At 34.6% G+C, this 15589-nt stretch overlaps 1 protein-coding gene across 1 annotated transcript in view; it reads left to right on the top strand.

Annotated features, from left to right (window-relative positions):
• Positions 1 to 5019: 5019 nt before the first annotated feature.
• The window catches only part of rdgB (retinal degeneration B), a 597535-nt gene continuing 586965 nt past the window's right edge, over positions 5020 to 15589 (top strand). The window contains exon 1 of the mRNA XM_090373500.1: positions 5020 to 5163. Within this exon, the coding sequence (XP_090229626.1) occupies positions 5086 to 5163 (78 nt within the window). The 5' untranslated portion in view covers positions 5020 to 5085. The remainder of the gene's footprint in view (positions 5164 to 15589) is intronic.

The raw sequence follows: 15589 nt of genomic DNA, 5'->3' as shown, positions 1-15589 counted from the left end.
AGCAAAAGCCTTTCCATTTACCCTTGAAGAGTAGTTGCCTTTAATTAAATTTCATGTTTGTATACTGTGATCACTGCGAAAAGGACCTGGGGGTAATTGTGCAGGCAGATATGAAGTATTCTGATCAGTGCAGACGGTCTGCAATAGTAGCTCATGGTGTCTTGTCAATGATATACAGGAATTTTTCTAGCAGGGATAAGGAGGTGGTTATCCCCTTGTATAAGGCAATGGTTAGGCGAAACCTTGAGTACTGTATATAGGTCTGGAGGCCTCATTTTATGAAGGATTTAGAGCTGTTGGAACGAGTACAGAGAAGGGCAACAAGATTAGTGAATGGAACCAAGGGTCGCTCTTATGAAGAAAGGCCTAAGTTTTGCAAATTACAGTGTCTAGAGACTAGGCACATGCGAGGTGATCTGATTGAGGTGTAAAAAGCCATGAATGGTTTGAGCATGCTCAATGCTGATGGGATTCTTCCTCTTGCTCAGAATAATCACCTCAGAGGGCATAAATTCAAATTGAGGAATGACAGATGTTTGAAGTTTGCCTTTAGCCAGCAGATGGTTGGTGTAACAGACTTCCATCCTTCGTTGTGGAAGTTGATAGCCTAAATAAATTTAAGGCTGAGCTGGACAGGTATTTGGAACGAAAGGAGTGGTGAAGTGGGAGCATGTTTGTTTTTTTTTTTTTTTTTTTGCTGATGCTTCATGAGCTTGCTTTCTTGCATCATATGCCTATACTATTGCTAAAAAAAGCTTTAATTTGAAACCACTTCCAGCCCTATCGGTTCACACTGATGGAGTAAAAAAACAGTTTCAGTATTAAGTATATACAGTGGTGGACAAAAAAACTGCATCACTTGTGAATTTCACAAATATGTTTTGCACTGCGTTTGTGGGTTGCAGAAATGTTCAAAATGCATTTGGTAGGTGGGATATATATCTCTGTGAATGAAACCCAATAAAAAGACTCCACCTGGTATACCTAATTGCCATAAATATCTTCCCAAAGAGTGAAATGTGTAATTAATGGAAATATGAGAATTCATGTAAATAGCCATCATTTGAAGGCTATTTGCATGAAGCATCAACAACCAAACATACATTTTATTGCATTTACATATGCAAACTGAAATGAAAAGTTAACGCAATAGTATTATGTACTGTAAATCAGCAAAATAAGTCCTCAATATTTTGTTGTTCCTCCTTGAGCTGCAATTACAGCCTTGCAACAGTCTTCCATAGATTCATCAACTTCTGGATATCATAATCAGCCATTTTCAATCCATTGCAGGATGAAGACCTCTCCAACAATTTTCCAGTTCCTTCTGTTTTATGCAATGGCAATCCATTTATACTACCCACAAACTCATGAATTTCATCTGTCCATCCGTTGTTGTCTTCCAGGTTTTTCTCTTAGCTCCTCTTGAGTACCATTCTGTTATTTTCTTAGTCCATCTGTCATCATGTCTTCGAGCTATGTGTCCTGCCCAAGTCCATTTTAGTTCTTTAGTTTTGATAAGAATGTCCTTTACTTGAGTTTGCTGCCTAATCCATGTGTTTCTCTTCTTATCTAACAGTCTGATTCTCAATATAATTCGTTCCATTCTTCGCTGCGTAGTTCTCAGCTTCTCTTCCATTCTTTTGGTGAGCGCCCAAGTTTCACTTCCATAAGTCATGGTGGAGAGTATATTTTGGTTCATTATTTTACATTTCAGACAAATTGGGATATTGCTCATCAGTATGTGACTATATTTCCTGAATGCTATCCATCCAAAATTTATTCTTCTCTTGACTTCCATCCATTTATTCTTCTGGATATACAGTTGCCTAATTTCATGGTACCACACCCTTACAATGCTCTCCTGCAGCTGAATCTTACTTGTTGGCTTCTTCTGAGCAATTTTAGAATACATTATATACCAGCAATTTTCATTAGGAGAAAAACAAGGGAAAACATTGGTGTAAATATGTTTTAAGCCTTGTGAGACAAGAAGACAAACTTATCATTAAATCTAAATAGCATAAAACTTACCAATTTAAGTCCAGTTTTTGATCAGGAGCACTAGCATGGTGATTACAAAGGCATAGCTGTTTCAAATATCGATCTTGGGAAGGAGTAGTCACTCTCTTACGGTGTGATCCATGTCTTCTCTTCACATCATCGGTTTCACGCTTTAATCTCAGCACCCAGGATACTGTTGACTGGTGGCAGCCTGTTTTATCAGCGATAGCACATAGAAAGCCCTTCCTGGGACAGATATACTTTTTTTCTCAATTGAATATTGGAGCCATAGTTGCACCTCTGCAAAAGAGAATACTAATGAGTGTGTATATCCTTCCAACAGTGTATTTATAGAAATGGCTGATGCAATACCTTGCAATTACTGTCTGATGCAATAGAAGTTATCTGACACAATACCTTTGCTTTGTGACAAACAAAAATGACTGTAATCAAACAATATCTTATACATTTCACTACAAATATTACTTTTTTTTAAGATTAGTTCTTTTGTCTGTGACCGTAGATAATCAGGAGATCTACAGGAAGCTTACCACCAATCATTTGTAATGCCTCCATTAGTGACAATACAAAACACCTGGGTTGTACCTAAAGCACAAATCTTTGAACTGATAATAAATGTTTCTTAAATTACATTAATTATAGAGGTGTTTTTTTTTTTTTTTTGTTCTGTGAAACTAAGTCCCAGAAGCACATGTGAAGACTGGGACAAATTAGCATTGATAAGGAAGATTTAATGTGTTTGTTGATACCCCTATCTGTATGCATCACTTTCCAGAGCTTGGCATTTAATATTTTTTATTTTTTTTATTTTTAACAAATTTAACTTGTTCTGAAAAGAACAACCTTTCCTCTGGGTACAACCTAAAATGTCTGGTAGGTGTAACATACTTCAGGGAGATCCCCTTAACACCTAATGACTGGAAATCTAGTGTGACTGAATTTGCTTTTCAGAAGCACGTGCAGTATCTTTTTGTGAGATGGTATTAATTTATGGGTTTGGTTAAATAAATTCTCTTGTGCTGAAGAAGCTCTAGTCTCAATTTCAGATTTAGAGTTATGAAAAATTATGTAAGCCAAATCATATGCATAAGCAACCGAGTCAGCCTATGCATACTCAGTCTGAGAAAGCTCAACCAAGATAGTGTTCCAAGCAAAAGGGCCCACTAATAAACCTTGAGGATGTCCACATACAGTTCTTGTTTCCTCAGTATACCTGATCCTTATATGTATCCATGTCACTGAAATAATTCTTAAAAACAGAGTATATATTAGTAGTATATTCATCGGCTACTAAACACTGAGGGAGTTTTTCCACAATAGCCTCTCAAATTAAATCAACAAACAAACCCAAGGATGTATCGGTCCATATACTCCTCACTATATCTTATTATCTCTTTTATGACATCCTCAGCAGATTGGCTTCTTTTGAAGCCAAACTGCTTCTCTGAGAAATTCTTTAATCAGTTACTACATAACTGTTCATACACTTTTGCCTTAATTGGTAGAAGAGCAGTGGGACGATATGAAATGGGGTTAACTGGAGATCTGTCAGGACTTTTCCTAATAATTTTTAATAAGACTACCTTCCAACAGACCGAGAAAATGCCTCATTCAAATGTGAATTATACATAACTAAAAGGGACTCGAACGTTTTAACTACTTCAGCCTAAGCCTCGGTCAAGTGTGAGAGTTTCAACACATTTCACAAGGCCAATGGCCCAAGAAAGAGGTCATCCATGGTAAAACAAAACAGACTCCATATTATTACAGCTGTACTCTGAATTTAGTCCTAAAATGGTAGACTGATTGAATCAGATACATGCAGTAACCCCCCCCCCTCCCCCATTCCTCCTCTTGAGCCAAGGCATCCTCACTCTTCTGTCATATGCTTTGTTGCTCTTGTTCTTGGCATAATTTTAGTTGAAAAAAAAAAAAAAAATTAAATGTAATTAGTCCTATAGCATTCAGTAGTTTAGTGCTGTTAGTGCTAATGTAATTAGTCCTACAGCACTAAATTACTGATAATGCTATGTGATGTGCTAGTTAGAGTGCCATAATAATGGTACTCTAACTAGCATATCCCACCAAGGAAGTAAAGGATGTATGTGGTATGTTTTAGAGCATTCAAATTCATATTTTCATAAATTATTCTTAGCAGCACCTTGAGAAAAATAAAAAGGTAAGTCCTTTAATTTATATAGTTTAGCCATTTCAAATCCAAGGTATACGAGACTTATATGTCAACTATTCATAGATCTCTGTATATCTCCATACCCTCATATTAACATCATACAGTAGTGTCCTCACCATATAATTAGACATTTTATTTAAAAAAAATTGTGGTTGGCTAGCCTGTATAACATAATTTTAATACTGAATGACAGTGTTTAGCCACTGATTTCCAACAAAATAAATTTGCTGTTTAAAGATTTCCACCACATATTAAATCTCAAATGTTTTGCTATGTGTGTAATTTGCACTTCTTTATTCAATAAATAAATAAATGTTCAATAAAAAATTCGATAAATATTCTTTATTGAAATAAATATTTTGTTATAATCTCTCTAAGTATTGTGCACAAGCTTTCTAATATGTTTAGAATAAAGCAGTGTATTGTGATAATGTAATTAAACACTCATGCTTGTTTTTTTAACTTATATTTAACTCATATGCTATTATAGTGAAATTATTTTTTCTTGCAGATACTTTTGTTTGATTGGTATGTATTCATAACTTGCAGAGGAACTATGAAGAAAAGAGCAAGTGAAAGTTTTCTTTCATTTTTTTATTTGTATTATTTATGCAGTCTCATGAATATATGAGTTGACTTTGAATCAGTTAACTACAGTTCTGGATAGCTCACATCTTACAGATAACTAGTGCTAATGTGTGAAGTGATTGATTCAGTTACCCAGAGTTTAGAATTTCATAGAAAATTTCTGGTAGAGCAGAAGTCAGATGTTTGGTTTTCAGTTTCTCTATTAAATATAATGATATTATGGAAATCGAAATAGCGTGATCACCAATTTCCTCAGCAAAACTTGTATAAAAATAATCGAAATGTTGATCAAAGAATATCGCATTCCTATACCATTGACAGTAGAGGAATATAGAGTTGCGCAGCTATATATGATTGCTGTAAGTGATACTTCTGAATTTTTTTTTTTTTTTTTTTTGTAGATCTCTTAATGCATTCAGTATATTGTTGATAGATACAAGGTTTGATCAAAATGTTCAGTGAATGTTGCAAAAAAAAATAATTTTCTTCAATGATAAATGTTTCCATGTTAATATTCATCACAGTAGAATCTTGTCAATGTAAAGTTCAAGGAACCATGTTTTGTAATAACTAGGTTGTAGTAATGAGGTCTGTCAGAAATGTCAAAACTACCATTTTTTTGGAACAATAATAGGAAATAGTAACAAAAAGAAATAATAATTAAAAAAAAACAATAACAAAAGCCTTCTCTAACAATAAAAAATATAAATTATTTGGATTATTTATTTATATGATAAACTAAAATCCACATTATTTGGATTTTAAGCTAAGAGAGAAGCAACATGATTGAAATAAAATATTTGTAGTATATGATTAGTATCACAAAGTAGTAAAAGAAGAATTAGTCTTAATATTAAAGGAAATGCAAACCAGTTAATTCTTTAATCTATGCTAATCTAATTTAATTTGCGCAGTTTTCTTTTTTTTTTTTTTTAATGAAACCCTCAAACACAAAGGGTATTGAACCTACAGTACTTAGTACCATGTATGGATTCTAGGTCGAGAAGATAAACATATTTGTTGACATAAAACTTAAATTTCTGTATATAGTAATTTTCAGGAATAATTTTCTTTACATGTGAAGGAAGCTTGCTTCAGCAAATGGTAGTAGAGATTAAAGAGGAAAGGTTTGTTTTGTGAGTTTGGAGTTGGACAGTGAATGGATGCTGACTGGTTACAGTTTGTATTTAGATTTAGACTGGTTACAGTTTGTATTTAGATTTAGACTGGTTTAGAATGGTGTGGGGGAATTGCAGATTCCATTCAAAACAACATTGCGTATGCAACTAAGAAAAGGCTAGTAGCAGAAGCCAAATGTTTGAGACAGAGTGGAGAGACATTGTAAGGGACAGGACATTAATTATTTTGATTGCCCTCTTTTGAATGGAGTCTTCAGGCTTGAGATCAGTTTTGGGGCACCCCCAGATGCTGAAACATTATTCCATGGTAAGATGGAGTTGAGATTTGTAAAGAGTGAGTAGAATGTTTAGAAGAAAAGTACTGCCAAGAACAAATACGAAAATCCAGTTTTTTCTGGATACAGAGGGAGCAATATTTGTGATGTACTTATACCAGGAGAGAATGATGTACTTATGCCAAGACAAGCAAAGTAGCAGTAGACCCTTTTTTGTGAGAAATAAGACAAGACTGAGTTTTAGAGAGATTAAAATTAACCAAGTTATATTTTCCGCACCGAAGGATTACCCAGTGATTGGCATTTAAGGACTTGGTCGAGAATATTTGAGAAGTGGCCTCCGTAGCCAAGTGGTCAAGAGCGGGAGTGCATTAGCACATGCCCTTTGAGTATACCGGGGTTCAAGCCCCCCGACTGCTAAGTACAGTCTATCTGCCAACCTGCACTTCATCAGTGTGGCAGATTATGGTCCATTTCCCTCAACATTGAATCATTGAGGAGGCTTCCATCCTGCAGTGGATTGATAATGGCTGCAGTTTACCTCTTTTTTTTTTTTTTTAAATTTGAGAAGTGTAATCTGTTTGTGCAGGATATTCTCAAATTTGAAGGTAGAATATAGTGTGATATCATCAGCAAAAATATGGATAGGATTTCTATTATGTGGAAGAAGGTCATTAATATACAAGAGGGTAAATAGGGGAGAAAGAAGTAAACTTGAAGAACACAAACATTGAACAATAGCACAAACATGATAATGGGGAGAAGTTAGAAGAAGAGCCATCTGCCATCACACACAGTGAGTAATCAGAGAGGAAACTAGATATCCAATTGCAAAAAATAGTCAGCAATTCACAGGATGGTTGTTTGTGTAGAAAATCTTTATGCCAAACAGAATTAAATGCCTTAGAAATGTCAAGAGAAATTGCTCAAGTTTCACGAAACTTCTATCAAATTTCTCCAAAGACAAGCCAGTATATATATCATGTAGATCGACACTCATGGAATCCATATTGGCTATTATTGATGAGTTGGTAGGTTTTGAGACAGTTGGAGGCTGATGGATTTCTCTATTACTTTGGAAAGAGTAGAGGTAAGCGCAGTAAGGTGTTGATTGCGTGGGAGAGATTTGTTTCTTGTTTTAATGGCTGGCTGGATTTGAGCAAATTCTCAAATAGAAAGAAAACCACCAGTGGAAGATGTTTGTTATTTGGTTTTTAGGAGCATTAGCAACTAAGGCCATATTGCTCCGGGATATGCGGTGGTCATTCCCTGACCTTTCAGCATCCTCCGTATTTGGTGGTCACGGGCTTGAACCCCGGTCTAATCAAGAAGCGTGTGCTATGCACTGCTGCTCCTGCCCACCTGGCTACGGAGGCACCTGTGGAAGAAGAAAATATAATATGAGATGCAGAACAGGAGCACAGGTATTGAGCACACAAGTGGAGAAATGCCACCATAACCTGAATCTTTGTTGGCATCAAGGTTGTTCAGACTTACCAGAACATTTGATTTGGAGAAGTAACAAGTTTTTTTGCTCATAGCCTGTTGAAAATCAACTGTTTATTTCAAGATGTTGCCTAATCACTGCCTTATACAATAATGATTAATAACTGTTTTTCAAGTGTTGCAAGCTGTGGTGTAGGTAGAAAATAAAGTTGGAGATTTGGGTGTAAGGCAATTGCATTATGCGATATTCTTATTTTGAACAGCTTTATCACATTTTTTGGAAAACCAAGGTTTAGATAAAAGAATAAGGTTTTAAGGAGGAATGTGGAATAAAGGATTTCGTCACTACAACAATAACTTCACTGAAACGATATAGGGAACTTTGGGTTCAGAAGATTTGAAACAGTAATCCCACCAAGGAAAAGAACAGAAATCTTGCATTGTCTCATTTAATGATTTTGTAATGCCAAACAACACAAGGCTGAAACTGCTGATGAGAGAGAGGTTCTGTTGGAGAAGAGACCATCACCAGGATGTGATCTGAATTGCCTAGAGGACAACTAATAGTGGCCATGCACTTTGAAGGGTTGTTTGTTGGAATAACATCTAGTGTTGTGGTTAGGATTGTCTGGTATTCTGTTAGGTAAATGAATAAGATGAGTTGAGGTCAGTAGTAATTGTAAAAGCTTTGGCATCTTGACCAGCTGGGTCTATGCAGCTAGAAAACTGAAGCCAACTGGAGTTGTGAACATTAAATTCACTAAAAAATTATCTAACTGTTAGTACAGTTAGATTGAAGATCCTTGATTTTCAAAGAAAGGAGGTCATGAAGTGGTCTTAGTGATGAAGTTGGCAGAATGATTGAGACAACAAATGAATTTGACTTAATGGATTAGAAAGATTTTAAGCCGGACGAGATCAAAAACAGAAGATTCCAAATTAGGAAGTTTCTGGCAAGGAAAACATATGCACAAATACTACCTTAAGCAAAAAGACATCATAAAGCGAATGATTAGGGAAACAGATGAGTAATAGTTATGGCAAACGATAATTGGGATTCTGTCAGAAAAAGTAAGTGGGGCTTGGCAGACTGTAGGTGGAAATAGACATCACTGAGATTGGAACTAAGACTACCTATATTTGTGAAATGAATGTGGAAGGTTTTGGGAAGTGTAGATCTTTTTTTTTTTTTCAGATAAGTTTGTTCTATTAGTTAACTGTTCATGTGTTCAGTAGGTAAAGTAATAGAGGGAGGATATGTACAAAAAAAATTTTGCATATGGTGCACATATAACAAGAATATATGCTGCTCCTTGACATTATGTGGCTTTGACAATGTCCCTGTATGCACACTACTTGTACTCTCTCCATTCACTAGCTGCAGAGTAGAGCCAGTGAGATTATACACTAGCATAATGTAGATGCCCACTAGAGAGTTATCAGTAGATTTGGTCTGGTTGTCCCTATAGTGGCTGGCCTGCAAAAACCATTTTAGAGCTTTGACCTCATTTGTAATGAATATTGGATCTCATTATGATACCCATCATAACCTCAGAAGACATCACTCATACTACAATGGAAGAGTATATGCATTCTTAACTATGACGTGAACATTATAAAATGTAATAGTTGTTTCTTTAACAATATTATTGTAGAATAACATTCTTTATTAAGTTAATGCATTTTGGACATCCTTTTTAGATGGGTGTGTGTGTGTGCGCGCGCTTCTTCACTTTCATTAGTGGTTACAAAAACTTTGTTTATGTTTGGTGCTCAGCAGCTCTTCTGGTGTTGGCTTATGGTAGCAACTTCATCATCCACATAAAAAAAAAAAAAAAAAAAAAACCCTGAAATTTGCCTATGCTCCTTTGTCTCCCATTTCTCAACATAGCTATTACATTCATTTGCTATCAAATTCATTTGTTTCTTTAATAGTCTTTAAGAAGCTAATCTCTCTGAAGCAGTTCCAATCAATAACAGTATCTAGCATTCAAGAATTCCACTTTGGCTGAAATTATTCCCTCCTTCTGTATTGCGGATGTGATACTGAGGCAGGCTCTGTATGCACTCTTGAGGTTATAAGCAATATCTTGTTCTGTTGGCTGCATAAAATTGGTGGTATTGGGAGATAACACAATAGCCTTATATTCTTCAACTTAAGCACCTCAGTAGAATGGATTGCAAAATGATCGGGAATCGTCAAATTGTTCCTTTTTCTGAAGCCGTTGTTCTATCACCTCTCAATAACGAAAACTGAAAAATTTTGACTGAGCCAATCACTGATTGGTTTCATAAGTACAGAGGTTGATTAACTCCTTTAAAACGCTGTAAAGGAAAATTTACCAGCCCCAAGTGGGTGCAGTACAAAACTGTACGCATCTAGTTAGTTAATCTGCATTTCAGTATAACATTGCAGCATAACAGAATAGCTATTCTTTGTTTACTTAATTTTCTCTCATTACAAGACTCTCCTTCAATAACAGGTGTTTGTTTGGCCACAAAATTATAAAATGTACCCATCGTGTCAAGATTAAAAATATCCATTACCTTATATTTTTCAAGAATGGACCATACATAACACAACCGGTCTATAGCCTTTTTCTTTGTCAGACTTGCCGTAAACATTTTGTGAGACTAGGTTATTCTTGTTACATCTTTGGTGCTTGCCACTATTGCATTTTAAGTTAGTAATTTCACATAGCGTGTAGCTACAATGTAGAATTAGGGAATGGGACAGGTATTCAGCCTTTTCTTGCAAAATTGGACATGATACTAGCAAATTAGATGTCACGCATTCATTGGTACCGTTCAGAAAGTTGTTTTTTTTTTTTGTAAAGCTCCTAATTTTTTGCACCATGAATTTGTTTCCTAATTTTGTTGCTACTCCAGTGCCACATGCTTCAAATTTTTTTTTTTTTTTTTTTTTTGGTTTTTAGGAATGTTAGCATATATGGATAAAGCACTTATTGTCTTTGCCATGTCTGTCCAGATGCCGAATGTATTAACTCGACTCCTTAGGTATGGATTTTCATAAAATTTATATTTTGAATCTTTTTAGAAAAACTTGTCAAGCCATCCCGAATTTCATTAAACTTGGACTAATAGAAATCGGGCATTTATTTGTTTTTCACACATACAACCGGCCCTCGCATACCACGAGTTAAATTAACATGTTTTTCAGTTACCGCTATTTGAAAAAAATTATATCACTTTACACAATGCAAATTTCGAGTTAACACTATCTTTTTTTTATGTGATAGTTTAAAAAGATTTGAATTGCACGCTAAGCTTGGCTCACATCAGATGGGCAATAAACAAGCGTTGCCTACCTTAGTGTGTTCCTTCAACTATCGAAAGCATACTTGTTTGTCTCCTGCCAATAAAGTCACGTGCAGACTTGCATTTAAAAATTCTAAAGTTTAATTTTAATTCTAATTCTCTATTTTTAAATATATATAAAAAAAATATATAAATTTCATATATATATATATATATATCTCATTTAATTTACTGTGGACTTTCTTATAAATAAAATAAGCAAGAATTCAATGGAATTCAAATTGACTTATTCTCCAGTCCTAAACAAGAAAAACAACGAATTTTAAATATTCTTCATGACCGTTGGCAACTTCGGTGGTCTGATTCCCAAAACGGCTTAATGACAAAATTATTTATTCTGGAAGTTACATTTGTTAATAAAAACAGTTGTAAATGGTTTTCTCCCAGCATGTTTTCTAGCTTTCTTTTAATAGGACACAGTTCCTTAAATTTTAAACTTGCCTATTTTCATCTTTCCAACACCGAACTTTGCCTTTCAGTTCTGTCGAGAATTGTTTTTAATGAATTTCGTTCACAGTTACTGTCCGTCACTGGTCCTGTTATTCCTGGTCAAGAATCTGTCTTCATTTCCTCTCCCACTTTCTTTCAGTCCTTTCAAAATTTCCCATGCTCTTGCCTTTCTTAAAACAACAGTTATGGTCTGAATTATAAATCTATTTTATATTATTGATCAATACCTATACTTAACTTAAATTCATTCACAATTCCCAAATTCTTTCAGAACTTCACCAAGCTTCTCTCCCAAAGTTGTTAAATTCTAAATTTTAAGGCATATATTCAAACATTTTCTTGTTACTATTAGCCTTGTAGCACAAATTGTTATAAGCTGTAACATTCATCTCAACTGTTTGCTCCATTTTTTTAATGTGTTAAAATTTGACATTTCGTAAATATGTTCATATTATGTAAATAGTGATTAATTTATATTTAAATAAATATAGAGTACCTTTTGCTTTCTTTAGATTTTGTGGTAAAGTATGACCATAACATAATTTGTCATTATCTTGTAAAATTTATTGTGCTGAACACCTGTTTCATGTCTTGAACTGATTTGACATTAATTGCTGGACTAGGAAATTTATCAGATTTAATGGCCAATCCAATTTTTTTTTTATAATTATTTGTACAGACAACCCCTGTATAAAACGGTACTTCTACCACATGGTTTCGTTCTAACATGATTGATAAACTGCAACGATCCTCGCACAACACGGTACTTATTTAATTAAACCGTTTCGCTCTAACACAGTTAGGGAATTTCTGTAAACCTCTTATAACAGGGTTATAAGGGTTTACAGGGTTTTGAGGTTTTCTGAGGGGGAGAAACCCTGCAATTATGTGTTGGATGTAATTTTTTAACATTTTCCACTCTTTATGAATCCCCGCTGTTGACTTGCTGGTAAAAAAAAAAAAAAAAAATTGAGGAATCCATGTATTTTATTTTGTTGGGAAATCCCTTGTAATGTTCTCTGCTATTGAACTTGTGCTTGTTGAATATGTGGACAAATTTATATTTCAAAGTTTTATTACTATTGGATGGCACACCAGGCCATTCAAATGTAGAAGTTATATTCCTACCACCACAGTTGTACTGTGTTAATACAACTTCTTTCATTTAGCCATTAGATCAAGGCATCATATCCACCTTTAAAACTCATTACATCAAAAAATCGTTACAATGGATTTTGGAAAAAAATTGATTCCAATTCTATTGAAGTAATGGAGGCATGGAAACATTTCTCAATTGTGGACTGTTCAGAATCATAGCTTTATCGCTAAAAGAAGTAAAACCGTCAACGTTAAATGCTTGTGGAAAAATGTATGGCCAGAGTCAGTTCATTCAGGAAATATGGTTGAAAGGCCGAAAATGAAATCGGTGCGATAGTAGAACTTGCTACGTCAGTAGGAGGGGAAGGTTTTGATGATATAACTACTGAAGCTCTTGTGGGTAGCACAGTTGATAGAATCACTCTCCTTCCCACACCAGGTGGAAAATACCTGAGTTCAAATGACAGGAAGAATTTTTATGGGTCTTTTTCACAATGTGACTGAGTTAGTCGGGCTCAGGCAAGAGTAGAGCATTGTTTTTTCTCCCAGAATCTCGGGGATTTCAGTTTTGTCCAGCAAAACTGAAAATCGACCTCAGAACATGCAATTTATAGACAACATGCACAGAGTAACATGGCCTTAGTTGCTTATGCTCCTAAAAAAATAAAAATAAGATATGATTACTGAAGACGTTCAAGAATTATTGGTAGAAAAAGTGGCTGGCGAAGCGAATTTGGTGGAAATGGCATCGGAGGTAAATCAATTCAGAGGATGATAGTGCAGATAAATTCTGAACTTCCAAATTTTATACTAAAAAACATAGGGGAAGTCATAAAGTTAGCCGAGCAATTAGAATTTTATTTTTTGAATGCGGATTCTTGAATGAAAGGAGCCCAAAGTTCAAAAGGAAACTTTAAAAATGCTTGTTCCATATGATGAATTCACAGAGATTTATCAAGCAAAAGAAAACAAACCCAGATTACTGATTTTTTTAAAGAGTAGAATACAGTAAACCCCCGCTATTCGCTGGGGTTACGTTCCTGAGAAATGCCGCGAATACCGAAAACGCGAATACTGAGTTATGGATCCCATAGTAATAAAGGGGTTCCGTTCCAAAGTATGAAATATATAAGAAAAACTAGTCTATAATTTTGTCTATGTATGTATTATATGTACCTTCATAATATGACTAAGTACATAGTGAAATGCAAGCATATGGCATCGAAATGAAAATAAGAAACAATTTAATATTAAATGTAATATTTATTAGAAATTTCAAACAAATCTTTCAAACCAGCATCTTTGCTAGCTAAAAAACTTATCCCGCCAGTGCTATCACCAGTTTCGCTAAAGTGTTGATAAAGGTGTTTTGCCTTTTCATGAATGATGAGTGAATTTAATGGAATTTTATTTTGAGTTCGGTCTTCTATCCACAGATTTAAAGATTTTTCTAATTTAACATCACGAGTTACAGAGCAAATTTTTGAAGCAATTAGCATGTTTTCACGGACACTACGGCCAATTTTTATTTCCGATTTCTTGATTGATTGTACCGTTGACTCATTGATTTTATAATGTTTTGCCACTGAGGAGACACTTTTACCATTAGAAATTTTGTCTAATAACTCAATTTTATTCGCTAATGTCATCACCACCTTCTTTGATCTTTTCACATTTCCCTTGTTATTTGTAGCCATATTTTTGTAGGGGTTAGAAAGAACTTGTCCACAGTAAAGTCACTTTCTTCCGTTAACACACTCGAAAAAGTCTGTTTTACACTGCAAAATGGTAAATTTATCACTTTTGTAAGCATATCAATTTATAAATTTGTTCAATTTATAAGCATATAAATTAAAAGCAAATGACGAAACCTTCCATGACAAGCACATAACACATACTGAACAAGGATTAGCGAGAAACATCCACGCTCGAGATTTTGTCACCCCTCTCTCCCCCACCTACTGAACGCTGTTTTGACTGGGAAAGATAATTTTATCCACACCCATGTTTTTTTTTTTTTTTATGGCGGAAAATGTTCACGGCACTTTAAAATTCACATTTTTTCAGGTTTCATTTTGTATTAAATCAGCGACCGCGCATAGCGGGGGTTTACTGTATACACGAAATCTAGAATGGTATATTTTTGTTAGTTTTGTTAACGAAATAGCGTATTTTTGTTAGCTTTTGGAACGTAACCCCCCCCCTTTTTGTACTTTTTCTTAGTCCTGTATAACACAGTTTTGCACAACACAACATTTTATATGAACCTAACTATTGTGTTATACGAAGGTTACCTGTATATTTGTTAATTCTGTACTTCTTTGAACATTTTGTTTAAGTATAATTTTGTACATTTTGCATCTGTACATGGGCGCCAGCAGCATGGTGCAAGTGCACCACCTTTGGATTTTGAAGTAATACATAATTTTTAATATTTTCATTAATTTATTAAAACAAAAATTCTACAAAAAAAAAGAGAAAGAAAAATACATTAATTTCAATTAATACTTTTCCCACCAATCACGAAATGTTGCTTGGCTTGGCTGTACATGTAAATCAGTCAAACTTGACTTAATTAAGATATTGCATGTATTCAAAATATTGGTAAACAAATTTATTCCCACATGCACCACCTTGCGAAATATCCTGCTGGCACCCATACATCTGTATAACTCTGTAAATTTTCTGTATAATTTCTTTTGTCTCAAACAGTGTGTATAACTACTTGTTTAAGGATTTATAATTTTCTGTATAATTCTTTCTCTTGCAAACAGTTGAGTGGTTAACTCTTTCAGGTTATGTATCTCAAATTGGTCCCCCTATTTTTAAATAAAGTCTAATTGTAAACAATTTCATTCCGTTTGAATTCCTACTTTGACCTGAAATGGTTGCCTTCATGTTTACTTTGTTTTTATACCTACAGGCATGTCCTCTATCACCACAGAGAAACACAGTGAAGTTGAAAGACATTCCAGCTGCTGCCATTCATCAGACACACATACTATACTATACCGTGTGTGTATATATATCATGTATTA

This window comes from Mastigoproctus giganteus, chromosome 5 (assembly GCF_048544385.1).
Source record: "Mastigoproctus giganteus isolate SK-2022 chromosome 5, ASM4854438v1, whole genome shotgun sequence".
NCBI lineage: Eukaryota > Metazoa > Arthropoda > Arachnida > Uropygi > Thelyphonidae > Mastigoproctus > Mastigoproctus giganteus.
This window is presented reverse-complemented; position numbering and strand designations above follow the sequence as displayed.